Raw genomic sequence first — 26,020 nt, 5'->3', positions numbered from 1 at the left:
TGTTCAGTATCAGCCAATATTCCCGCCAACCAGGGGCACATACGGGGCCCCCACCAGGTACCAAGTCCTCCGTGTGCTTGTGTGTGTGGCAGGTTCTAGATGGAGGTGAGTTAGGGACCTGGCCTGCCTGGGGACCCCCACACCCTGCTTCGAGGCCCCTGTGAGCAAGAGCTTGAGAACAGATGTTTGCAGGGTGTCCCTGGCCCAAGACACCTGCACGGCCGGAGGGCTCGGGGACCTCCAGAGCACGGAGGCTGGGGATCTGCCGCCCGCCTGGGAGGGTAGGTAGGGTTACAAAGCGCAGGGAAGGGAGGCAGGGCACACAGGTAGGGAGTGGACCGTGTGCAAAGGCGGGGAGCAGGGGACAAGGATGTCCTGAGTCCAGGCAGCCCCTGGGCTGTGGGGGAAGGAAGCCGGGGAAGGCGGCTCAGGCAGGACCTATACATGGCGCCTGGCTCGGCTCGCAAGGTCACAGTTCCCCATTTGGAAACCGGGATGAGCCCCTCACAGAGGCCCTGGGAGTCGGAGTGCCCAGGAGGCAGGTGTGTCCTTGCTCCGCTCCCACCAGGAGACCCTGCGTCCGCCCCGTCTGACGGCCCCCTGAGGGCTTGCCCTGCCTGGCTGTGGCTTCTTTCCCTGCGCCTCACGCAGCCCCGGGCCCGGCTTTCCTGCCCACTCCCCCCGGAGGAGGGAAACCTTCTCCAGCCTCCTTCTCTGACCCTCCTGTGGTCTTGAGGAGAACCAGCCCTTGTTGGTGCTGGGATTGGTTGCAGGGGTGGAAGGGGCGGAGGGGCAGCGTGGCCCCCAGGGCCTGGGCCTGCTAGTTAGAGGGAGAACCCACCCCACACGGGCGTCCTGTGCCTCCGACAGTCGTCCTGGCCCCCAGAGGGACACGTATATTGCCCTCCTGTCTTACAGAGGAGGACGGCGAGGCCCAGAGCAGGTGCAGAACCTCTCCCAGGCCTCGTAGCTGGGACCAAGTGGGACCCAGAGCTGGGACCAAGTCTGGGATAAGCCCAGACTTATCTGAGGCGCCCCACTGCCCCACACGTCTCCTCCACCCTGACTGACCCTGCCTCCTGCCTCTGGGAACAGCTGGGCCAGGACCTCCCCCCGCTGTGTCCTTGGGCACAAAGCTTGGAGACTTGGAGATGGCTCCTGGGGTCAGCCAGAGGTGATCTGGCCCTGAGAGCTTGGACTGAGCGCTTTGCAGGCGTGAGCCCTGCTCCCTCCGGGTCAAGCAGACCCAAACCATCTCGCCCCCGCCCCAGGTCAGGGCTCAGGGAGAGGACATGCCCCCTGCAAGACTATTACTCACGTCCCTGTTACTGGGGGGGTGGGGCGTTGGGCAGTGCCCTGGGTGTGCAGACAGGACTCCGGGCTGGGCTCAGCCTCCCACCTGTGCTGTGAGCCACCTTGCCGACCCTCCGTGTCCTCGCTGGAGAACCGAGGAGAACCCCTCTTTCCCGCCTTTCCTGCAACAGGATCCTGCAAGAGACGCTGGGGTCTTCCGTGGACGCTGTCCTGGGCTGGGCTGGGCTGGGCCTTCCATCCCCTTTCCCCGACCCCGCCTGCCCTTCTACACCCGGAGGCTCTGCACAGACCCTGTAAGAGCCGGCTAGTGGGGTGTCTCCACTGTGGGGTCCCATGAAGGCGGCGGAGCAGCGCTGGATCCCGTGGCACCGTGGGGGGGCGTGGACGGCGTACATCCAGCCCCTGCCGGCTCTTGGGGCCTGTCAGGCTTTGAGCGTCCTGGGACCGACCAGGGACCCTGAGATTCAGGAGCGTGACTCCCCCTCCCCTGCCAGGGGTGAAGGAACCCAGGCCCCACAAAAGGCCCCGCCCAGAAGCCCGTGTCCCTCCTTCCCGGGGCAGCTGCCGTGTTCCAGGCGCGCTCACCCCCCCAACCCCCACTTTGCCTCTTTCCCTCTCCTCTCTCCCCTGCCCCCGAGCTGGGCATCCGGAAAGACACCTGCGCACATGGGGTCCGCCGCCCTCCGGGCGTCCTGGCCCTGGAGTGGGGAACTCCTGCTGCTTCGCCCAACCGTCGCCACAGCCCTTAGGAGCCCCCACAGTGGGGGCAGCCATCCCGAGGCTCCAGGCAACGTTGTGGGGAGACCCTCCAGGCACAGCTCTGTCCTCCAGCCGTGGGGCTCGGGGCCTGCCTTGAGCCACAGGCCGGCCTCACGCTCCGTGCGGGAGGGCCTCGCTCTCGGGCGGCCGCGCGGGTCTCGGGCTGTTAGCGGGAGTGGGGTGGAAGCCAGGAGATCAGAGGCCGGACCCGTGAGGCTCGGCTCTGAGGACCGCCCCTGGTGCGGGACTGCCCGTTAGAGTACTTCCCGCATGACGTTACTTGTTTCTCTTACTGCCGCAGACCAGCTCGCTGATTAACCTCCGCCCTCGGTCACCAGCAAAATCCCACAGGAGTTCCAGCCACGGGGTTTAGCGTTAGCAACAGCGGCGCGTGATGGCAGCCGCGCAGGGGTCCCAAATTTTAATGCGCAGGCCCACGTTTCTATCTCACTGCCCCCGCCAGAAGCCCCCAGGCAGATAAGGAGACGGGCCCCGCCCCACCTCTTCTGCGCCCACCCCCAGGGCACCCTCTGGTGCGGGAGCTGGTGAAGCCACGTGCAGGGCGGGGAGTTAACACCCCGGTGTGGGTGGTTAAACTTACTCAGCGTCCTCACCCTCCGGCACCAGCACCTGGGAGCCCAGCTGTCCAAGGCAGTGACCCTTTGTCAGCCCCTCCCTCTGTGCCTGTCCCCGCCGCCCCCAATCCGGCCCCTGAGACCACCTCTCAGGTAAACCGCTGAACGCAGACGCTCAACTCGGGGGCTGCTTTTGGGGGAACCCAACCTAACAGGCAGCTAGCGAGTGGCCGAGCTGGAACCAGGTCAGGTGAGGGCTGTCGTGGGCCCTTGGGCATTTTGACAGGACCTTGCCGTGCACGCTGGTTCTCAAAGGCTGAGAGTTGCTGGTGCAGATTTGGGCTCGGCCCGCACTGCCGCAGACCCTGCGGGAGAGAATAAGGAGCACTTTTGGTAGGGGGCACGGGGGGGGGGGGGGGGGGGGGGTGGGGGGAGGGGCCTTGCAGCCTTTCCCACGGTCTCTGCAAGCAGCCTGGCCCCTCCCAGGAAGCCGGCTCCGGCTCCACAGAACCGGGGTTCCGTCCGAGCTCGGAGGGTCCGGCTTGGCCTGCGTGTGATCATGTGCACGTCCCCTTCTCAGACGTCACCCCCACGAAGACAGGGCCACTGTGTGCGTGGCTGCCCCGCCCCCGGCGGTGCTCGCGTGGGACGGGCGTGCAGCGCGGCTTTGCTGAAGGCGGGCGGGCGGAGGAGGCCGTCCAGCTTGGTCCCTGCTCCCTTCCGCGAGCCCGGCCCTGACGGCCAGCAACCTCTCTTTCCCCTGCAGCTACTGAACTCGCTTTCTGTGGACCCCGACGCCGAGTGCAAACACGGCCTCTACTTCCGGGACGGCCGGCGTAAGGTGGACTACATCCTGGTGTACCATCCCAAGAGGCCCTCGGGCAGCAGGACCCTGGCCAGGAGGGTGCAGCACAGCGATGCCGCCCCGGCCGCCCGCGGCGCCCGCCGGGACCAGCCCCTGCCCGGCAAGGGGAGCGTGGGGGCGGCCGGGGGCCCCGAGCCCCCGATGGACTACCACGAGGACGACAAGCGATTCCGCAGGGAGGAGTATGAGGGGAACCTCCTGGAGGCCGGCCTGGAGTTGGAGCGAGACGAGGACGTAACTATCCCTGCGCCTTGCGGGCTCGTGGGCTGGGCGCGCCGCCCGTTTCCAGAAGGTGGTGTGGGGAGGGGCCCTTCTGGCTTTCGCCGGGGCTCCCAGAACAGCTGATGTGAAGGCTGCGGCTGTTGAGATTGGGGGAGCAATACACGTGTTAAGTTTTGGGGTTTGGGGAGCCCCCAAGTAGCGCCCCCAACCCTGGTGACATCTGCTCTGGGGGAGGGTAAGGTCTTCTTGGCGATGACCTCCAGAGTCACGGCACATCCTGCTCTGGTCAGTCCCTCTCCTGGGAAGACGCGCCCCTCCAGAGGGGCCAAGGACCGAGCTCTCCTCGGAGCCCTCCTGGTGCCGACCTTGGCCCTTCTTGGGGCCTCAGTTTCTCAATCTGTCCAGTGGGGAGGTGGGTCTGGCTCGATCCCTGGGGGGGGGGGGGGGCTCTGGTGCTCGGAAATCCCCGACCCTCACTGTTTCCCGGAGCAGCTGTCCCTGGCAAAGCCTGAGAATCTTTCAAAGGAAAGTTTTCGGGGGAGAGTAAAGGGCTGACTCACCGGCACCCGGGGCGGCGCAGGCGGCAGGCGGAGGCCTGGACAGCCCATGGGACGGGTGCTTCTCTCAGCCTCTGAGCACGCTCGCTGTGTGCGCCCCTGCCTGCACCTTAACCTCTCTGGGCACGGGGCGGGGGGCGGGGCCTCCCCCCGCGAGCATTGCAGGGCTCTCCCGCTGCCGGCCACAGGGTCCCTGTGTGGACTAACCGAGAATCCGGGTGTCTCTAAACTGCGAGGAGAGGGTTAGTGGGCTGCCTGGGGGAGCCGTGAGCCAGCCGGGGTGTTTAAAGGAAAAATTGGCCTGTTCGCCGTTTCATCCTTGAGAACCACTGTGCCCTTAAGTAATGAACGCTGTGGGTCCGGTGGTAAGGATGCCCCGGGGTGTTGGGCCAGCCAGCCGGTCCGCAGAGGAGCAGGTGTGAGCTTTCTTCTGCAGAGGAGCAGGTGTGAGCTTTCTGCTGCAGAGGAGCAGGTGTGAGCTTTCTTCTGCAGAGGAGCAGGTGTGAGCTTTCTTCTGTGCCGCGTCGTTAGTGCCGGCCCTGAGTACCCCGGAGCTGCTCTGTGGGGCTCCTCTCTCCGCGCACCTGGCGGCCAGGGGGCCTCGTGTTGTGTTGCACGCGGAGTGTTTCTCTGCGTGGCTGTCTCCTGCCGGGGTTCGGCTGTCTGGCGGGTGTGCACTTCTGCCGCAGGAGGGGTCCCCGTCGGAGTGGCCAGGGTGTGCGAGCGTCGAGTCCCGCTGCGGCTGCGGGGTCTCTTCCCGGCGGGGCAGCCGCCTCCACTGCAGATGCGCTGGGTGTTTGGGGTTGTCCGGGACCTGAGCCCAAGCCCCTCGGGAGAGGGGAGTAGTCGGGTCGCTGACTTAGGGCATGGTTCTGGTTCCCTGTCCCTGCCAGCCCTCTGCTTCTCGTGTAAACGCTGTGGCCACGCTGCAGACCTCGCCCTGATGTGGCCATTCACAGCTGGAGGGACAGACGCGCTCCGCTGGAGTCGGGAGAGCCCACGGCGCCCGCGTGCAGAGCCGGGAGCTGGGGCTGCGGTCTGCACCTGCCTGGTCTGTTCTGTGAGCGACGCACTCTCCGCTCCCTCCCTTCCCCATGACGGCGTCAGAGCCTTGTACTCGGAAGGCTCCCGGGAGTCTGGGAGGGAACCCTGGCCCCCACAGATCCCAGAGCCTCTGCCTGTCCTTCCCGAGGCTCGCTGGCTGCTCGGCCTGAGCTTCCCGTTCCACAGCACGGACACAGCAGTAGTATTACGCCAGTGGGTGATCGTGAGGCCAGGGCAAGGGCCAGGATCCGAGTCTCCTGGGCTGTGGTTAATACAAACTGTGTATCATGGCTCCTGCGGAGGGTGAGAGCAGGAGCCTTTCCAAGTCCAGTCGGCTGGGACATCCCACGAATCTTTCTTGAAACTTGATCTTCTCAATCGTGACTTTGAAATAAAAAGCCAACATAGAGACAGTGGTCACTGTCACCAAAGAAGACCCCGTTTTCCCCATAAGTGACCCACGAATTTCACTGATGGTTTGGCTCTGTAGCGACAGGAGGCTTTCCCACGGCTGACTGGGGCCGTTTCAAAAATGAAAGATGTACACGGCACCCCTGCAGTGTCCAGGGTGGCTGAAACCAGGGCTGGGCCGTGCCCCCCGGAGGCTCTCGCGTCAGGAACGGGGCTTTACGAGGCCCCGGTGCTTCCTGATCTTTCATGGGACACGAACAGGCCCAAGGCTGTTGGAAAAACCCTCCGTCTGCGGCAGCCCGGTGCTCTCCCCCACCCTCCGCGAGGCAGGCAGGACCAGAACCCGGGTCAGAGGCGTCCTCCGAGGTCTGTGCGTGGACCGCTGCCCGTGCGATTAACAGCTCGTGGCCGTCGCCTTTATTTCGGGGAGAGACGCCCTGGCTAGTGAGTCATTCCCGGGGTGGGTGCTCCGGTTACAAGGAGCGAAGGGCTTGCAGTTCGGGAAATAGGAGAGCCCCCAGGAGAGCCCCCAGGAGAGCCCCCAGGAGAGCCCCCAGGAGACTCCAGTTGCGCAGTCTTACCTGGTTTGCAGCGGGATCGGGGCTTAGGTGCACGTTTGTGGGGAGAAAAACCCATGCCTTCCACCAGATACGCCCACGCTGGGTGAAGCAAAGAACCGGCCTTTAAAGGGGCTGCTTTTCCCCGGTGCCATTGCTGTTGGAAAGTCCGGAGCAGCCCTTCCCAGAAGCGTCCCCAGGGGTGGGATGACCAAAACTGCTTCCAGATAGTGCCCGCTGCCCCTGGGAGCCAGGCTCGCTCCTGGCGGAGAAGTCCTGCTTCGAGGCTGGATACGGAGCAGGAGCAAGGAGGGAGAGGGAGCCTTGGGGGGGGGGGGGGGTGGCAAATAAACCGTGAGACCCCCTGGGCCGGGGGGGGCCCTCTTGAACTCTGCTGGCCCAGCCTTCTGCGACCATGACCAGGCAGCTGCCCGCAGGCCACCGGGGCACAGAGATGACCCGCCTTCGCTCCTTGAGAGGCCAGTGGGTGCACGAGGCTGCGTGGCTCCTGGACACAGCCGGCTGCCGGCCCCACGCAGACGGGGCATCCGTGTGCTGGTCTCTGTCCTGGGTCCAGAGGTTTGCTGTGGTGAGGACGCCCCGTGATATGACCTGTGGAAGACCTTCCAGTCTGAGAGCACAGGGGGACACAGAACGGGTAGTGCCCCGGGGCAGCCATAACTAGAGACCACCAGCCGGGGGCGTAAAGCAACCCAGATGGGGTGTCGCACAGGTCTGGAGACCGGAAGTCCCAATTCCAGATCTCCGCGGGGCTGGGCTCACTCTGAAGGTTTCCAGGCTGGATCCTTCCTGCTTCTCTCAGCGGCTGGGGGGCTCCAGGCGCCTGTCCACGCTCTGCCTCTGTCCCTGTGCGGCCGCCTTCTGTATGTCTTCTGCATCTCCCTTCTTCCTGCAAAGACACCAGACGTTGGACTTAGGGCCTGCCCTCCTCTCATGTGACCTTGTCTTAATTTGGTTCCACCTGCAAAGTTCTGTGTCCAAATAAGGTCTCGTTCTGAGGTTCTGGGGTGAGGACACGGATGTCTCTTGTGGGGGACCCCCTTCACCCCACCATAGCAGCTGAGAGTCCCCCAGAGTGGCTGGTGCCCTCAGGAGTGGGGTGAATCACGCAGGGACCCCTGGAGGCGCCCGTAGGGGTCCAGGTGGTGACTCGTGGTTGGGGCACATCAGCACAGGTGGTCTGGAGGGTGGGGCCCAGCCTCGGGCAGGCTGCCCTGCTGCGGGGCCCAGATGTGTCCCGTAAACCACAGGGGTCCTGTCCAAGTGCAGGCTCCGACTCAGCAGGCCTGGGCTGGGCCTGAGCTTGTTCCTAACTGGCTGGCAGGGTATGTGGTGGCTCCTGAGCCCAGACCATCCTTGGAGGGGTGAGGAAGGTGCAGGTCTCTTCCCCCATGAGCCAGCAGAGGCACCTGCAGAGATGGGCCCACCAGTGTCCACGCAAGCCTTGATCTGCCGTTCGGTACCCCAGAGGTAGCCCCACATGGAGACTAGGCCAAGGGCCCACAGAGCCAGGGAGACCCACTCTCACTCATAACCCCAGTGTACCGGACAGACCGAGGTTGAGCCTATGCCCGTGGGTCCCCCATCCCCCCTCCTTGGTCCCCTCCCCAGGTACTGTGGGCTCAGAGGAACCCAGTTTGAAAACTGCTTCCCAGACTCCCCAAAGAGAGACCTTGGGGTGTCAAGACAGGCTTTGGTGCCTCCATCCAGGGGGTGGCCCTGAATGTCCGTCTCACGCACGAGGGTCCAAGGGAGGTCCCGTGTCAGAGACCCCGGGACAGCGTGACCGGCAGTGGCAGGAAGGGAGAGGAGCGTCTCTGCTTCTGTCCCTCCTTCTGTCCCACAGCCGTGGGGTCAGCGGCCCGGCTTCCCGTCAGAAGAAGGAGAGCTCGCTTGCTTGCAACTGAAACCCATCAGCATTCTTCAAGTCTGGCCTCAAAGCCCGCTGGACATTATTTATGTCCGTGGGTCACTGCCGAGAAGGCCACACACCAGAATCCCGGCTGTGCCCCGAGGTTGAACTTGACCCCAGCTCTGGCAGAACGGTCGAGGTTCCGGACGCGGGAACCCTGCGGTCTTCCTTGCTTTCATGCTGCCGCTCGGGGCTCGGCCCTGCACGCAGGCTCCCGGCATTCCTGCCCCGCGGCTGGCGTGGGCCTCGGGCAGCGAGAGTTTCCCATCCTCCTTAGTGTGGAGGCTGTTTTTCCAACGCCGAGGAGGAGCAGTTGTTTCCAGACCGAGCTTTGGGGCGCAGAACGGGGCCGTGAGGCCAGCCTCCGAGCCCCCTGTGTGCTTCAGACCCTCTGGGCCACTTCCTGGTGGGACGGCCTGGACGCAAGTGGCTCCCCTTCTCTGGACCTCAGCTTCCCCAGCTGTGAAATGGACGTGATGGTACTTCTGTCCTCCGGAAGTGCTAGGAGAATCCGGGCGGACGTGAATACAATCTCCCCTGTAGCTCTCCGGCATAGGCTGCTGTCCCCAGCTTCCCGCCGGCCGGACGGGAATCAGAAGGCAAATCTGGGCAGGGCAGGGTCCCCCGGGGCGTGGAGACCCTTCATCACCACGTAGAAGCCAGGTGACCGTGGCCGGTGGTGGGAGGGGTTGCCGTGGGCACGGAGAGGGCGGGTCCAGGCTTCCTGCCGTCTCCAGCAGGTGTCCCAGGCAGGAGTCCGAGGCGGCTCTGGGGTCTGGCCAACCGTGACGACACGCGCGGCCCTGAGCATTGCAGGGGCTGGGGGCAGACCCTCCTCAGCGCCCCGGGGCCTGGTGGGTGGAGGTCCTCGACTTGAGAAGCCTGAGGTCCAATCCTGGCGTCTCCACGTGTGAAAACAAACCATGGCAGATGGCCCCCAGAGAATTCATGGGTTTGGGAGCAAACCCCTGCCCCTGGCTGCGTGGGCTCCCCCTGTCCCCACCGTGAGAAGGCGATGGCAGCCCAGGAACGAGACCCCCTGCACAAGTGGCAGGAACGGGCCTGGGCTCTGAGCGACGGAGCGCACAGACCAGGGCAGCGGGGCCCTGCAGGGGTGATCCTGTCTCATGCCCTTCGCCCTGAAGCACGTGGCACAAGCCAGCCCCAGACCCTGCCCCTGGGCTGAACCCTTCCCCCGTGGGCCTTCCACAGTGGGGTGTCAGGGACCCTAGTCTAGTCCTGAAGGTATGAGTTCTCCATTCATAATTTCACCATTTCACATTCCTTTCCTTGGCCTTAAAGGTTTTACATATCGTGCATGTTCTGTGGAGGCTTTTGCGTACCTTGCCCGGCTTCCCTTGGGCTTGCCTTGCCTTTGCGGACGCACACTTTTAAAGGGAATTCTGGACAGTCTTTTCAAAACTGCGTCTTTAAAGCACCCCGAGACCATCACACGGCTCGCCTTGGGTGCCGGGGTTTGGGGGTAAAAGCTTCGGCCCCAGGCTGCAGCTCTGACGTCCTCTTGGGTCCGCAGGCCTGTGGTGTGCCCAAGTAGGCTCTTTCCGGCTCATCGAGAACTCTGCCAGCTGGCTGTTAACCCTTTGGTGGCTTGACAGAGTGAAGCCCAGAGGTCACAGAGGTCGACAGATGCTCCAGCCGCAGCTGGGGCCAGATTTGTTCCCTCCCGGGGGCCCCCGGGGCAAGCGTCCGCGGCCCCTTCCCTCTGAGGGGCAGAGGACCTTCAAACACCGTTCGCTGGGTTTTTAATGTTCCTTACGATGCTTTTTTATTTCTGAAAGTTCTGTTTGGTCTTTTTCCAAAGTGGCTGTGTCATTTTCTTAGTGGCTTCCTGTCCTTGGCAGAACCTTTCTGTCCTGCCTTTTCTTTCTTAAGAACGGTCTGTGATCCCAGTAATCCACTCAGAGTCCCCCGGTGGAGGGGGCCCCTTGTGCAGGCTCCCCTCCCAGTGGGCGTGCCCTGCCCTGGGGTCCCTGAGCTCCGGGCGGAAGCCCTTGTCTGGAGAGGCTTGGGGCTTCGTCGGTCACACGTCCAAGGGCATTAGAGCCAGAACCACCTTGAAGCAAGGTCACGGGCTGTGGTTCCCAGACATGCTGGGGCTGAGGAGTTTGGAGGCCAGGACCCTACACGCAGGGGATAGAAGTCCCCCCCCTCCACTTGTCCAGATTTGCTCAGCACTAGCAACCCCGGGGGGGGCCTTTCTGGGGGGATCCAGCTCCCCAGGGGCAGGCCCTGGAACGACCCGACCTTGGTCGCTGTTCTGAAGGCAACTGCGCCCGGCCTTTCCCTCTGGAGCCGCTCTGCCGCCCCGATCCTGATTTTCTTCCACTCTCTGTCCCGCACGCTGTACTGTTTCCCGCGGAGGGCGGGTGAGTCCTCCACGGGCTTGTCGCAGAAGCAGGACCGTGAGTGACTGTTTTCGGGTGACTTCCCTGTCGTGTCTTCCTTCAGCACGCTGGGCTAGGGCCGGACCCGTGCTGAGGTGGGGGGTGCAGATGCCCCTGCCCGGTCCTCACACAGCTCCTCGGCCGCCCGCAAGGGCAGCGTCGGCTGGTCCCACGCGCCCTAGAGCCTCAACCCCGACGCATCACCCCGATGACGCATGAGGCCCCGTCGCGCCCGCGCACAATGGGACGGTCCCTGAGTGACCGAAGCCGCTCTTCCCGGGTTGCGTGGGTGGAGTCCGCAGAAGCCGGGACGTGACGTGGGCCACCTCTCCACGCCGACACAGGCCGGGTGCCGGGAACACGGGCCCCCCCTCCCCCAGGGCAGCCCCGACATCCCGAGGCCAGGGTCCGGAAGGGGCTGTGGGCCCTCCTGCTCACGACTCCCACCAGGGGTGGCAGGGTCCCTGTCGGAAGCTGAAGACATCGAGGCCTGGCGGCCGTCAGGGGTCGGGGCTCAAGCCCCTCCTGGGCTTCCCCTTCCAGAAGGAGCTCAGGCAGGGTCTCTGTGTCCCTGCTGGCCTGTGGCACCGTGCCCGTGGCCCGGGCACACACACCGGACCTGGCTGCGGAGACTCCCCTGGCGGCAGTGGCAACCGGGGGTCCCCTAGTTCCTTCTGTCCACCCTATGAGGTGCCCAGGGCAGGAAGCGGCCTTTGGGTCCGCAGGGCAGGAAGAGGAGACGGTGCTGCCGGGAGCTCTCCGGGGAGCCGAGGGCAAGCAGAACCGGCCCACGGAGGGTCCTCTCTGATGCAAGCCTCCCAGCGATCCCCAGCCCACGCCTCAGCCACCCCGGGGGGGGGGGGTGGCCAGATGGTGGACACACGTGGTCCAGCCCGCCAGCTTGGAACGTCCAGGCCCGCAGGTGGCCGTGGGGATGTGGGGGGAGCCCCAGGGGTGCTCACCCACCACCGACCCCGTGGGGGGCGGTCATGGTGGCTTCATTTGTGCCTTTCTTCTTGCTTCTGAGAGGAAAATGCCAGAAACAGTCCTGGTCAGGTCACCGTGTCTGTGAGCTGGGCTCAGAATGGAGGCTTGAACACACTCCGTCTGCGCCGGGAGAGCTCCCGGCCTGGTGGGCATGTCCGTTGGGCACCCGGGGGCCCCGCCCCTGCGTCAGGCTGGCCTGGCGCTCCCGGGCCGCACCCCGGCAGGTCTGGGGTCTCCCGGGTAATTCCACATCCTTGGTCTGGCTGGGGCAAGGGGGACCCGGCCATCTCGTGCTTTCTTCCCCCTGGGACCGGGTGGCGGTCAGGCCGGGCACCACGTTTGAGAACATCCCGTATGTGCTTTTCCCGAACTGGTCCCACGACCCCTTTCCCAAATCCCGCCAGATGTTTCCTGGAGAGACCTCGTTGCTCACGTCCACAGAGGAGCGCGTTTTCCCAAGCAGGCCGGCCGCAGGCACCAGCTCCGTGACCAGCGGCGAGAGAACTCTCCATGGGACTGGGAAGAATATATTTTGGGTCTGTGTGTGGGTGAGCAGTGCCCAGAAATAGACCCGGGTCTGGAAGGGGAAAGACAGGCTCCGCCGTGCGCAGGCTCCCGACAGTCATTTCTCCCTGCTCCGGGCGCCCCATGAGATCGGCCCCACGTGCAGGAGCCACCTGGGCCGGGGGCGCTGCTGCCTCTCAGGTCCTGTTGTCCTCTGGGTCTTCCCTGAGCTGGGGAGGCGGCCTCGAGCTTGTTGGACAAGGGTGAACGCGCACGTAAGCCAGTGTGGCCTCGGCTGCCCAGTGGCCACGGAGAGATGGTCCAGAGCAGAAGCAGTAACCACTCCCTGTCCGGACCCTTCCTGCCAGCTGGGGGGCCGGGCCGGAATGCTAAGAACCCCGGGCCGCCTCCGACTGTGAAGCAAGCCTTACGCTGCAGATTCGCAGATGAGGACATGGGCTCAGAGAAGTCACGCCGCTTGCCAGAGGCACACAGGGATGGAGGCAGACGCCAACTCAGGCCCCCAATCTCAAGGGCTTATTTAGTGCCTGCCAGACTGGCCCCTCCAAGGACAGCAGGAGGATCTGGGCTGCCCCCTCCCACGGGCCCCGGGCTGGGTCCTCCAGCTCTCGCTGGCATGGATCTGTTCACAAGCCTGTGCACTGTGTGCCCCGCCCTGGGCCATGCCAGGACTCCAGGCTCTTCCCAGGCTGCCCCGCACCAGCCCACCTCTGAGCGCTCTTGCCCCTCGGGTCTCCGCACTCAGTGCCCTGGTCCTGGCTCATTCCTCGGAGGCAGCTCCAGGCCCCAGCTCCCGGGCCTGTGCTTCCTAAAAGCGCCTCTCACCGTGTAGACAGGCTCCCTGCACAAAGGCCCGTGGGGCTCTCGGCGGCATATTCAGGGTGAGCACAGTCGGCGGGAAGCCCTGTCTACCTGGCACCTGCAGACGTGAACTTGTTTGGAAGAAGCGTTCTTGCAGGTGTAAGTCAAGGATCTCTGGGCTGAGGGGGGTTCTCGGTGCACTGACAGTGTCCTTAGCAGAGAAAGCAGAGAGAGACTGGAAACAGACCCATGGGAGAGGCCACGTGGTAGCACAGGTGGCCGGAGGGGTGTGGCCACAGACCAGGACACTCGGAGCCCCCAGCAGCGGGAAGAGCCTCCAGAGGGAACATGACCCCAAGGACACCTCGGTTTAGGACTTCTGGCTCCAGAGCCATGAACGAATGAGTCTGCATTGTCTTACGCCCGGTGGTCGCTTGTTAGAGCTGAACTAGGACACGGAACCAGGACAGTCGTCCGATGAGCTGGCAGAGTGTGTCTCAGCGTCCTCGCTCCAGAACGAGGACAGCGGTAGGGCCCATCCCATAGGCTCGTGGTGAGGACCGCCCGAGCAAACACGCAGCAGGACACGGAGAGGGACCCATGCGTCACGAGCACCCATGGGTCTTGCCCCCCTCACCACCGCGGTTCCCGTGTGTGGCTTTCGTCCAGGTGAGGGGCACGCATACCGTGTGGACAGCACACGCATGTGCTGCTGCGGGCAGTGGGGCTGGGGAGCGGAGCCCCTGAGCAGGACTGGGCCCAGGACAGGACGGCTCCCCTGGGCCCCAGCGGTGGTCCCCTTCCCCAGGTGGGGTGCCGTGGGGGTCCGTCTGTCGCTCTGTCTGCGGGCCTGACCCAGGGTGTGCTGCGCGCTGCCCAGCTGCCCGCCGTCTCCTGGGCGGCTGTGAGGTTCGGTGTCCCGGGCTGATGGGTGAACGTGGTCGGCTCCGTTGCTTTCCCCACCCCCAAAACCTGCAGTGAACCCACGGGCCATCCCCATTCCCGGACCAGTGACGTGACTTGCGGTCTGGAAGCCAGAGGCAGCCCTGAGTCGGCCGACCCCAGTGCCCGGGGCCGGGCCCGCACTGGTGACAGCCGCCCTCCCGCAGCTTGAGTCCCTTCCCCCGAGACTCCCGGCCAGTCCCTCACACCTCAGGATGGTCGAAGGGAGAGCTGGGGGGGGGGGGCCTCCGTCTGGGGCAGCCTGGGCTCTAAGCCGTGGGGTCCCCTCGAGGAGTCTGCTGGACCGCGGGCCCCTCCGCCGTGGATGGCTCTGGCTCAGGAACAAGCCCTGTTTCTTCGCTTTATGCTGTGTTGGCACTAACGCCACGGGGCACCCAGTTATCTTGGGGTGCTTAGAAAGTCTGCTGATGCTGCGTGCCTCGTATCCCCTCCCTGCTGCTGTGGACGCCTCCAGACAGTCTCCCCTAAACACGAAATTCAGGGAATGGGGGACAGAGAAGAATGGAGAGTCACGGGGGGCTCGTGCCTGTGGCCCACGAGCAGGGCCGGCGTTGCTCTGGAGCGCGGTCCCCACTCCCGCCAGTACAACGTGCTGCGGGCCCCGCGCTGCCCTAACCTTGTGCGGGAAAAATCACGCACGGTCACGGCTCCCGCGGAAGCATGGGAGCACGGCACCACGCAGTGACCGGATGGGCCCGTGCGTTGTGGAAACGTTACCCAGATGAGGTCGCAAACACAGCTACCGGGCCTCAGAGCCGACTCCTGTTCTTTTGTTGGGTGGGGCACGTGTGAGGCGACACAGCAGCGCCCGGGCGGGTTTCATGGGGCGGGAGGCCCGGGTCCATCCGCGTCGCGGCACATGGCCGCGTTTCGTCCTTTCGTGCGGCTGGGGGGTACCCCATGCTGCACACACAGCTTTCTCCATTCTCCTGTCTATCCAGACCTGCAGGCCCGGGGAGAGTGGGGGCGACTCTTCCAAGCTCCCAGCAGTTCCAGGTCTGGGGGCTTCCCGGCTTGAACAGGCCCACCCTCGAGCCCCTGCCCCGGGCTGCCCAGGGACCCCAGGGGATGGCTGGGTGCCTGACCCCACAGAGGGAAGGTGTCCAGAGGGGGTCACCTTCTCTTCCTCAGCCCTGCCTGGGGTCAAGGGGCACCGAGTGCACCCACTGGGGACAAGTGCCCGAGCTGTCGGTTGTGAAGAGCTCTCAGCCTCTTTTGTGGCCGTGCTCCTTTGAGCTTCCAGGGAGTTTTGGACCCTGGGACCCCCTCCGGGCCCTGCTGGCCCCTCACCACGCACAAGGGGGAGATTCTGGGAGCAGATCGGGGCTTTGCCTGGGGGTGTGACTGAGGGGCCGCTGACCTGTCACCCCGACTCCTGCCGATGGTTTCCAACCCGGAGCTGTGCACGCTCATGGAGGCTTTCTCTCCCGCCAGACCAAGATTCACGGGGTCGGATTCGTAAAGATCCACGCGCCCTGGAACGTGCTGTGCAGGGAGGCCGAGTTCCTGAAGCTGAAGATGCCCACAAAGAAGGTGGGTGCTGGGGCGCGGCCCCCCAGGTCCACAGGTGCCCGCGAGAACCTTGGTGGCGGGAAACTGAGCAACCTTCGGTGCCACCCAGGGGGCAGGCAGTGGGCGCCCACGTCCTGATTTCTGAGCCTGGGGCGGGGGGTGTTCGGAGACCCCAGACCACACGCACTGAGAGCGGACGCGGGAGGGACGTCGGTGGCACCGTTACAGACACAGACGCGCTGAGCCTTCCCGCTCGGTGTTTCCTCCCCGTGGTGTCATGGCCGACCCACCAGCCCCCTCTAATCACGCTGCCCAGCCTGCGGGGACTTTCTTTTTCATCTGTGAACACTTCGGGCTGAGGCGCGTCCGACAGCAGGCTCCGGAGCTCAGCGAGGTGGCCGTGTTCTCCTTCCTGTGCAGAAAGGAAAGCGGGGCGTGGGGGCACAGCTGTTCTCGGGGGTCCGTCAGCCCCTGGCCCCCAAATCCACTGAGACCCTGTGGGCTACCTCTTTTGAGCAAAGCAGAGACCAGAGGCAGGTTTTCTGGGACGTGTTGTGATTGTACTTTGCGGGGACAGTCTTCAGAGTCAGAGCTTGGAGGGTTTATCTGGAAACCGGGCGCAGTGGGGGCTACTCTGCCTCCCTGAGTTCTGTTCCCAGGACGTGCCATCTCGGTGGAGTGGGGGGGGGGGGGGGGGGGGGGGGGGGGCCGGGGGGGGGAGGGGGGGAGGGGGCCCGGGGCCCCGCGGGGGGGCGGGCCGCGGGCGTCCCCGGGGGGGGGGGGGGGGGGGGGGGTGGACAGTCCTGTGACCGTCTGAGAATAGATTCCAAGGGTCACGGCCCAGCAGATGACGCGGACGCCCCCTCCCAATCCGGTCTGCAGCTCTACCACATTAACGAGCCCCGGGGCCTCCTGAAGAAGATCAGCTCCGTGCTCCAGAAAATCACGGACCCCATCCAGCCCAAGGTGGCCGAGCACAGACCCCAGACCACAAAGAGACTCTCCTACCCCTTCTCTCGGGAGAAGCAGCACCTGTAAGTGGCAATCTCCCCCTCCCCCATCCCGCGCATCCTGCCCCTTCCTGGAGGGCCCTGCTGTGTGGACGCCGCCACCGCCACCGCGTGGTACATGACAAGGGAGATGCAGGTTGTAGGACAGTCCCCTGAGGCCAGAGAAGCTCTCCGTCCTCCCAGAGCAGTGGGGTTTCAGCCCCTGAAGCACTTTCTCTGAACAGTTTATAGGTCTTGAGCACAGAAGAGATCCAAGGATGTTTTCCAAGATCGCTGTTAACTAAGGAGTGGAGGGGTGACGAGTCCTGTCCTCCTGTCGGGGGACATTCAGGAAAACACACGGGCTCAAGGGAGGGCGTGTATGCGGCTTGTCTCAAAGCCCCAAAGCAGGGACCTGGGCATCTTTCCGCCCCCCTGCGGCCCCATCCCTCTGGGGTCCGTGTTCCTGTGAGAGGGTCTGGCTAACCAGGCCTCCCGAAGGGGCCGAGCTCTGGGAGACAGGGACAAAGACAGCCACAGCTGGAGGCTGGAGGCTCAGGGGACGTGCTGCCAGCAGGGTTGCCTGGCAGGGCTGCACCGGTTCTGGAACCTTCCATCCTGCCCTCTCCTGAGGGGCAGCGGGGCATCGCCCTCTGAGCTGGAGTTGTGGGCAGTGGTGGGAACAGAGAGAACTTGGGTTCTAGACCCACAGGGACATGGATGACAAGCGGGGGAGGGGGGCTCTCCAGGATGCCACTGGTCTCACGGGACGTGGAGAGCTGTTTCTCAGCTCAGAGCTGGGGCTTCGGCTCTAGCAAAGGGGCCAAGCGCTGGCCTCCGCAGTTATTTCTTCTACCTCCTGATCGTCCTTGGGATCCGCCCCCCCCCCCCCCCGGCTGTACCCTGAGTGCCTGGGGCAGTGGGCGACCTCTCCCAGAGGCTCCCCTCTGCACTCAGGCAACCTGACAAAATATGTGGGGGCCGAGACCTCAGGACTGACCCTGTTTGTGGAGTTCTGGGAGGTCGTCTTCGGGATCGGCAGCATCTCGTGGTGGGGCCGCACGGTCCCCACCGTAGGCAGCGTTGACACAGAGACTGAGGGCATCGTCAGATCCTTGGGAGGAGGTGTGGGTATCCAGGCCTCCCAGAGGGGCCTGGGGGAGTGACACGGACTGTTCCAGAGGCCCAGGGTCGGGGCACACCTGGCACACCTGCCCAGGGTCATGGTCACGGCTCACGGGGACCGTGTGCTTTCCCAGGGCCTTGGAAACCCGGAGAGCCGACTCCGGTGAACTGTGTGTCTCTTTCTTCTCACTATTTCAACAGATTTGACCTGTCTGACAAGGATTCCTTTTTCGACAGCAAAACCCGGAGCACAATAGTAAGTAGAGCCTGTGGGACTCCCTGGCTCCCCAGCACGGCGGCCCCTGGGAGAAGCGGGTGATCATTTCATTTCAGCAAAGCTCCTCCAGGTGGAAGCCGGCTCTAATTGCCTGTGACAGCGATAATTAGAATAATAAAGCAGAGGGGGGAGGCTGGGGAGTGGGGGGAGCAGGGGAAGCCCCGCCCTTCCTTCCCCAGGTGGAGCCACAGGAAAGGGCAGGGGGACTCCAGACCCCCCGGCACCTGTCCCCGGCCTCCCTGCGTGGGACCCTTAGCAGAGCTGGTGGGGCCCCGGCTGCAGATTCTCCGCACAGGGGCGGACCTGGCAGGCGGGGTGGAGGCAGATGGAGGCAGATTTCCGGGGCTGGGCCAGAGGAGAGAATGAAGTTTGAAATCGGACCAGGCCGCCCTGCCCTCTTCAGGGTATTGGTTTAATGTTTATCCATCGGCTGCCAACTTGTCCACCAGCCAAGCTGGGCCATGCACAGCTCAGGACCATGCTTTTCTGCTCTTGCTGCCGCCGCCCCCACCAAAAGCCCAGCCTGGGGGGCAGAGGTGCAGGGCAGCCACTTGACCTTGAGCAGATAACTGCCCCTCACGGCCACATCCCCAGGCCAGCAGGTGGCCAGAGGAGGCTCGGGTTGCTTTGGTGAGTGGGGCTCGGGCCGCTGCCAGGAAGACAGATCCGGGTCCCGTCTGCTGCCCTCTGTCCCCTCCCAACCTCGTGACCTGCGGAGGCACCAAGCCTGCATCAGAACGAGAACGGTTCTGGCTTCCCGCTCAGAGCGCCACGGTGCCCCTCCGTGCGGGGCGGCCTGGGCCACGGTGCAGTGGTTTACGTGACGCGTGTTACTAATCAATCTTAGCAATTAAAGCTCATCGTAGTAAATAAGAAGGAACTTGTTGATGGGAGGACATCAGCCAGCTGGAGCGTCTCGGGGCTGACAGGTGTCCCGGTGGGGAGGGAAAGAGCTCCCCTGGAGACCGACCCCTTGGGAGAAGCAGCCACTTCGACTTTTTTTTGCATCTTTAGGCAATAGAGGATTGGAGGAATGACCGGCTGCAGAAACCGGGTCATGTGTGTGTTTCAACATGAATGTTGAAGTCACATGACCTGCGGCTGTGCAAATTTGTGAATTCGCTCTTGGTTTGGGGGGGGGGGGGCGGAATAGGTGGATGGAAAGCTCCAGACCCCGTTTCAGGGGGAGTCTGCTATAAAACAGAGCTCCGTCCGTGATCCCAAAGAGCAGAAAGTGGTTCTGAGGGCTTGGAGGGAAGAGTGCCGCTCTCACTGTCACGTCTGAGCCAGAGGGCCCGTCACGGTCACCCCGTTTTGCAGATAGGGAAACTAAGGCACGGGATGGTGAGGTAGTTTGCCCGAGACCACACATCTGCGCGTGGTGACGCCAGGGCCAGAGGCAGGCAGACTCCCGAGCCGGGGCTTCCGAGGCCACCAAGTGAGATGTCTTGTGAGTCAAGGGGGCGTGGGGCTGGGGCGGCATGGGACCTTGCAGGGGGCTTCTGCCGCCTCCCGATGCAGGGCGGGATGGGTTCCAGAACCTGCCCCCACCTCGGGTTTCTAGAGCATTGAGGCCTACACCCGGGAGGGGTCCTATGAGCCCGGTGCCCGTGGCTTGGAATGCCACCTGCCTTCCCAGCTGGAAAGCAGAGCAGCCCGTCCCACGGGGTGCCAGGGACAGCTCGCAACCCCGAATAGCAGGATGCCGGCGGTGCCTCACAGAGGGAAGGAAGGGAGAGGCAGGCGTCCTCCTGTCCCAGCAGCTCCTCCCTCAGCACAGCACACCCTCGGCGCTGGGGACACGCGTCCGTAGAAAGGCCTGCCGTCTGTCCTCAGAGGAGAGTGGGTGGCTGTCGCAGGTCATGCGCGACTGCGTCCCTTTCTGGCCGTCGTGGGACAGTTTCCGCGTGCCTCGAGTAACCGTCCGCCCCTCCTTCTTGTCTCCCCAACAGGTCTATGAGATCCTGAAGAGAACGACGTGTACCAAGGCCAAGTACAGCATGGGTGAGGACATTGCTGGGGCCTGAGCTCAGCGCCCCTCCCAGCCCTAATCTCGCCTCCCATCATCAACGTGGGAGGCGGGCAGCTGGTTTGGGGGTTTTTAGATGGTTTTGATTTAAGCCCGGGTAGCTGCGTCAGACGGGAGAGCTGCTCCAGGCCCGCGGGGCCATTGTACGGGGTGTCCTTCTCTCCGGCTTGTGGCGCTCGCGGGGGTGTCCGAGCCTCTCCCTGCAGGGGTGGTAAATCTGGCTGCTGGAAGCTGTAGGGGTGACCAAGGCACCATCACCCTCTTGGACCCTTATAGTCCAGGGGCACGTCGCTGGGGTTCTGGCGGGGGCGGGGCAGGGATGGCCCAAAGCAGTGCCCGCACCGGACGTGCTCCCAGCTTGGAGTGGAAGGCTCCCCACTGGGGACCCGCACAGCTCCACACCGGGCCTTGCTGGAAGGCCCGTCCTCGACACACAGCCCAAATCCAGAACCTGGCACAGATCCGTCTGGCCAGGCACCTTCTGGATCACACCCCGAGCCATGGGTGCAGAACTTCCCCGCCCAAAGGGTATCCCATTGACCCCACTCCCGCCCCAGCAGGGGTCCCTCACCTCCGCCGGCCACTGTGGGCTGAGGTCGCCAAAACCAAACACTTGAGAGCAAAGGAAAGCCTTTGCCAGGGTTCCTCCTTCGTAAGCTCATGCACGCCCGCTGAGAGCTGTGCGTCACGCACGCCCACTGAGAGCTGTGCATCACGCACGCCCTCCGGGGCCACGGGGCCGTGCCGGTGGGCAGGGGTCTGTGAGTCCAGGAGAGACTCCCTGTGCACTTGGCTTCCTGCAGAGAGGAGAATGCTTGCCGGGACGTAAGCGGAGAGAGCAGCGTGGGGGTGCACTGGGGGCCGGGCCCAGGACACAAGGAGGAGATGACGGACCCTCGGGGTCAGGTGGGCTGCAAGTGTCCTGGCCAGTGTGGCCGATGGCCAGTCACAGGGACTCTTTCAGACCTGCAATCTCTGAGCCTGTGTCCTAGGTCAGTGAGAATGGGGGGGCTCCCATCCAGGGGTCAGGAGGAGCCTGAGGAAAGTGTCCGCTGTAGGCCCAGCCCACCTGAGAAGCAGCGAGAGTGTCCGGAGTGGCCCTGGTCACCTGGGGTGGGAGGAAGTGTGGCTTCTGTCCTAGACCTAAGTCCTGTAGGTCTCTGTAGGGTCCCCTCCAGAGCAAACCCGCATGGTTGCACCAAAGGTTTGCTAAGAGCCCAGCGTCTGGGAACTTCCCAGCTAGAGTTGATCCCTGCTCTGGGTCATCTCCAGGGGCACGCATCTGAAGTGCTCCCCACCGTTCTCTGGTGGACCTGGTAACAGGGCCGATAGATCGGGGTCCTTGTCGGCACCCCCATTCTACCTCGCTGCCTCGTCTGAAAGCCCTAATCACCTCCAGATTCACTCATTCAACTTGCAGAGAGTACTGATGGGTTCTGTCCCCTCAGGGGACTTACATTCTGGGGGAGGAAACAGATAATAATCAGAAAAGCCAGAACATCATCTTGTAGGGGCTGGGAAGGCTGCCGCAGAGATTTAGGAACAATGATTGAAAAAGGCCTTTCTGAGGAGGAGATGCAGATGCTTGAGCAGAGATCTGAAGAAAATGAGGGATCCAGGCCTGTGCAAAGGCCCTGTGGCATTCCTGTGTTCAGTGTTCTAGAACAGTGAGGAGGCAGGGAACCTGGATCAGACCCACGTCTGCTTTTATTACAGATGAATTTTTCACACACATGGGCTTTAGCGGGATGCTCCGATCTGCCTCTGGTTTAGATTTCAAAGCATCCCTCAGGCACCCTGATCTTTCCAGATCACTGACAGAGGAAATGGTCTGTTTTTAGGTGGGCCTCAGGGAGACACTTCTCCCCCATTTCCCAGTGGCATCCTAAAGGCTGGGCCGGCTAGACCACTGAGACAGCTGCCCCGCTCACCACCTGCAAAGCCTCTTTGACCAGGCCGGGGGTTCCGGGACCAGCAAAGGGCTCCTGGAGACTCTGGGGCAGCACTGACCCGCAAGGGTGTGCGCGAGATCAGGCTTCCCGGAGCCCCCCGCTCCCCCATCTCCGTGCACGGCCGGCTGGGCCTTCCCAGCACAGCACGGCCCCCCCTGGGGCTGGGCACCGAAGGCTCGCCTCCGGGTTCTGGGAGGCTCAGGTGTGGTGACTTGCCCAACGCATCCAGGGCAGGGTCTGGCCCCCGTCAAGGCCGCGGCCACCGCCTCGCCTCCCCCAGGCGCGTGGACCGCCGTGAGCGAATGCTTTCTCCCCCGAATGCAGCTTTGGTCCCCTGAGACGTTTTCATGTAACTAATAGCCCGATGTACAAACAGGGCAAGGAGAGGGAAGAAGGAAGGACTCTGCCCTTTTAAATAAAAGGCGAAAATGTAGTAAATATGGTAAGTGCCGCCCCCCTGCGGGGCCCGCAGGCCCCCCCTTTGGCTTTTCCAATCAACCTGAAATCTAATTCCAAATTGTATGTGTGTTTTCCGACACCATCAATTTCCCCCCGTATTTCCCTCGTGATTCAGCTTCTCTAACCCCTGGAAATCCACCTTTCCTCTGCAGGCTTGCCCTCCAGCAGGTGTGGGTAGTTGGAAAATCGCAGGCTTCGGGTGCCTCCCTCCTCCCAGGCGTGACTGTCTCTTGGGGTTTTCTCTGTGTCTTCCTAATCCTGCCGATAGAGCATGTTTTACCGTCTCCTGGTGGAACCCGGGGAGGAAACCAGAGCCGTGGCCTGGCCCTCTGTGCCCCGGGGCAGCGGGCTTCGCGAGAATTCTCGGCAACTGACATGGTCCTGGGACTGCTCTGTTGGCAGAGAGAGCGGCGGGAGACGTATCTGGTCCGTAATTCTCCCTCTGCCTTTGTTTTTAAGGTATCACGAGCCTGCTGGCCAACGGCGTTTACTCGGCTGCCTACCCCCTGCACGATGTAAGTGACCTTGACACAGGGTTCACGCCTGCGTCATTGGACGCCCCAAATCCCCGCGGGCCACACCCCCAGGGAGCTCTAATTATCCTGCGGTCTCGGCTTCCTGCTTTGGCCCTCCTGCAAATGTCAGCGGCTCGCAGGCTCGCAGGCCTTCCCGGCCAGGCTGGGGGACGGAGCCTCTGCACCCCTGGCCTCCCTTCTTGCGGAGCGAGCCCACCAAGGCAGGGACGTTTGTGGCAGGAACCCTGCCCTGGTTCACCCAAGGGTGTGAACCTTGCGGCCGGCCTGTGCACGAAATGCGCCCCCTGCCGGGGTCTCCCCCGCCGCCCCGCCCCCGCTCTGGCAGAGGGACCGGGACTCTGCGTGTATCCATTTCTGCAGAGCAAGTAGCCGGCTTCCCGAGCTGGATCTCCAAATCCCTCTGGTATCCCCCGACAAATATAGCCTGTGGCCACGGCCACGTGCTGGCCCAGTTGGGGTGGACAGGGATGATTCTCCTCTTGTCGCTATGGAAACGGGGGCTGGGGTCAGAGGGGCACGGGAATGCACTGTGGGGCCCGAGCAGTGTGGGAACCCCGGACTGAGGGCCTCTAGAACGTTCCAAAATGGGTGTTGCCCCAAGGACTAGGAGCCACAAAGCAGGAGAGAGCAGAGAGGGGAGGGGCTGGGCGTCAGGGGACCCAGAGGCCCGTCCTGGCCACGTCCCTCCACAGCCGGGAGTAGAGGCAGCCCCTGTCCTCTCTGTGCCTCGTGTCCCCATCTGCGAGCAAGGAATGGTCCCCAGTGGCGTCAGAGGGGGCAGAAGCGAGAGGGCTTCCAGTCAGACCCTGGATTGGAGAGACCTGGTTGCCAGGACCGCGAGGGCCATCCCTCCAGACCCCTGACTCTGACCTGCTCGTCCCCTGTGGGAAGCTGGGCCCACTGACCGAGGGTCCCCACCTCTGTGCCTTCAGGAATGCGGTTCCTTCCGCCTGTGCGCGCTTCCCCACAGCCACTGCCCGGCAGCTCCTCTTCCCGCAGGGCAGGCAAAGCCCCCACACAAATCCCTCGTCCCCCCCACTCCCCCTGCCCGGCCCTGCATCTGCGTCCCCCACCATGTCCCCTGCCCCGCGGAAACACTCCTGCTTGGCCACCGTTCCTTGAGCATGAGTCTCACGAACGCTGTGGCACTTGGCAAGTGCCCGACGCGTGCGGTGTTGACGTGGGCGTGCGGAGTCCACTGCCTCGGCCTGCGACCTGCTTTGTTCTCAAGGGCAGGGCTCCGACCCCGCGGGTCCCCGCCAGCGGTCCTGGCTCCTGCCAGGGGCCTCCGTCGCCCCCCATCACACGTCCACCAGCGGGTGCTCACCTGGCCCGCTGGCTCCAGAAATGCAGCTGTCCTCCAGCCCCTCCTCCCCAGTCCCGCTCACAAACTGCTGGGCCGGTGACCCCCACCCCGAGATGTCAGGGCCACTTGGCTTCTCTGAGCCTCAGTCTGGCCATGTGCGAAATGGGAGTGTGGGGTCACTGATCTCTGCGCGGTGGCCAGAAAACTTCCTGCCCTTGGGAGTGAAAGGGAGGCCCGCCTGGTCGGGCCAGACTCCGGGGCCTCCGGGTGGAACACACGTCCCCCCCCGCCCAGCGGAACAAGGCGGAGGCTCCCACCAGCCTTCCCTGGGCCGTGACCTGCTACCGTCTGGGGTCACCCTGCCATGCCCACCAGAGCCACCGGCGCTGACTGCGTTTGGAAGTGTTGGATTTGAGCCCCTGTGACCCCCTTTTCCACTGACGCTTTTCCTTTTCTCGCGAGCAGGGAGACTATGAAGGTGAAAACGTGGATTTCAACGACAGAAAAGTGAGTGGATGCAGAGCGGGCGGGGGGCCGCGGGCGGGGGGCCGCGGGCGGGACGGGGCTGCACGGCGACCCACGGGGCAGCAGCACTCCCACCGCACGCGTGGGGGGACCCAGCGGAACCCCGGCCGCTGGAGTGCGCCCCTCCCTCTGGGTCTGAGAGGTACCTGGGCGGGTTGTGGGGAGCGTGTGAAGGCGAAGTTGTGTTTCTCTACCGTGGCCTTCGTCGCCTGCCCCAAAGCCTGTATCTCCCCTGGGTGATCAACCTGCCCCTCGCAGGCGTTTGGCCTGATCCATCACGCAGGGCTCCTGGGCCGCCGGGGCCAGCCCCACAGAGAGCCACGGCCTCCTCTGCACACTGGAGAGACTCGTGGATGTGGTTCACGTGGAGACCCTGAGTGATCTGTTTGTTCAGTGCTCTCCCTGATCCTATGTGCCCAGGCTCCCTGTGTCCCCACCCCCACCACAGCCACATCTTCTCTGTCCTCCCCACTCCGGAAGGTTCTTCCCGGCCGTCTTGCCGTCCCGCACACAAGCCAGCACCTGGCTTCCAGGCTCCTCCCTGTGCCCACCTTGCTGCCTCCCGCTTCCCAAACAAGTTGCAGACTTCCTTCAGCGTGCAGAACAGGCCTCCCGTGCCCATGTTTGCCCCTCAAGGGCAGATCCTTTGGAAGCGGCGGGTGAAGACGCTTCCCTGGGAAGCTCACAATGGCGGCCTTGTCCCAGATCTCAGGCTGGGAACCTCTGTGTATGGAATGTTCTCCATTCCTGCCTCCCGCTGGCCCCCGTACGTGTTTTGAAGCCTTTGGTACTGGATACGACTTGCCCGCCCGGGAATCCAGCTGAAGATGCTATCTGATTTAGCTCAAAAATGACATATTTGGTTATTTTTAGTGGAACATCTGGCATTCGTCTGAGACCCAGTGACTTGCAGAACCTCCCCCAGTTCGATCCCGCTAGAGAAGCACCACCCCCTCCCCAGGCCTGCCTGGGCCGACTCTGGCCTCGGAGTCCGCTCTCCTTTATTCCTTTGTCCCCCTGCGCTGCGTGTCTCGTGCCTTTCCTCCACCTACAGATGCTTCCTCCTTGGTCCCAGTGACCCCATTTCAGGCCTAATTCAGTCCCCAACGTCACGGGCCACTGCGGCCTCCTCCTCACCTGCCTCCCTAGGCACCAGCCACACGGGCTGCTTCGCTAATCGGAGGCTACTCAGATCTCTGCCAAAATGATCTCATTCACTTACTCAGGAGCTACTTACTGGGCACCACGGGGCACCAGGTCCAGCAAACACAACTCAAGGACCCACCTGTTCCCTGCCTGGAATGCTGCCCCCCCTACTCCCCCCACCCCCCACTGAATTTAATATCCCAGGTGTGAGTACCAGGCTGTCCCACAGGGGTAATCGCAGGATGG

At 63.7% G+C, this 26,020-nt stretch overlaps 1 protein-coding gene across 2 annotated transcripts in view; it reads left to right on the top strand.

The window, feature by feature from the left end:
* The first annotated feature begins 3,414 nt into the window (after positions 1-3,414).
* The window catches only part of ANO1 (anoctamin 1), a 69,451-nt gene continuing 46,845 nt past the window's right edge, over positions 3,415-26,020 (top strand). The window contains exons 1-8 of one of the 2 annotated variants that reach the window (XM_059399172.1): positions 3,555-3,747; positions 15,353-15,451; positions 16,313-16,464; positions 17,746-17,800; positions 19,774-19,825; positions 22,179-22,244; positions 22,721-22,776; positions 24,569-24,610. In XM_059399172.1, coding sequence (XP_059255155.1) covers positions 3,655-3,747; positions 15,353-15,451; positions 16,313-16,464; positions 17,746-17,800; positions 19,774-19,825; positions 22,179-22,244; positions 22,721-22,776; positions 24,569-24,610 — 615 coding nt within the window. In that variant the 5' untranslated portion in view covers positions 3,555-3,654. Of the gene's footprint in view, positions 3,748-15,352; positions 15,452-16,312; positions 16,465-17,745; positions 17,801-19,773; positions 19,826-22,178; positions 22,245-22,720; positions 22,777-24,568; positions 24,611-26,020 lie in introns of both variants that reach the window. The other variant, XM_059399180.1, reaches the window with a different exon arrangement.

Source organism: Mustela nigripes, chromosome 1 (genome assembly GCF_022355385.1).
Source record: "Mustela nigripes isolate SB6536 chromosome 1, MUSNIG.SB6536, whole genome shotgun sequence".
In the NCBI taxonomy this organism is placed as follows: Eukaryota; Metazoa; Chordata; class Mammalia; order Carnivora; family Mustelidae; genus Mustela; species Mustela nigripes.
This window is presented reverse-complemented; position numbering and strand designations above follow the sequence as displayed.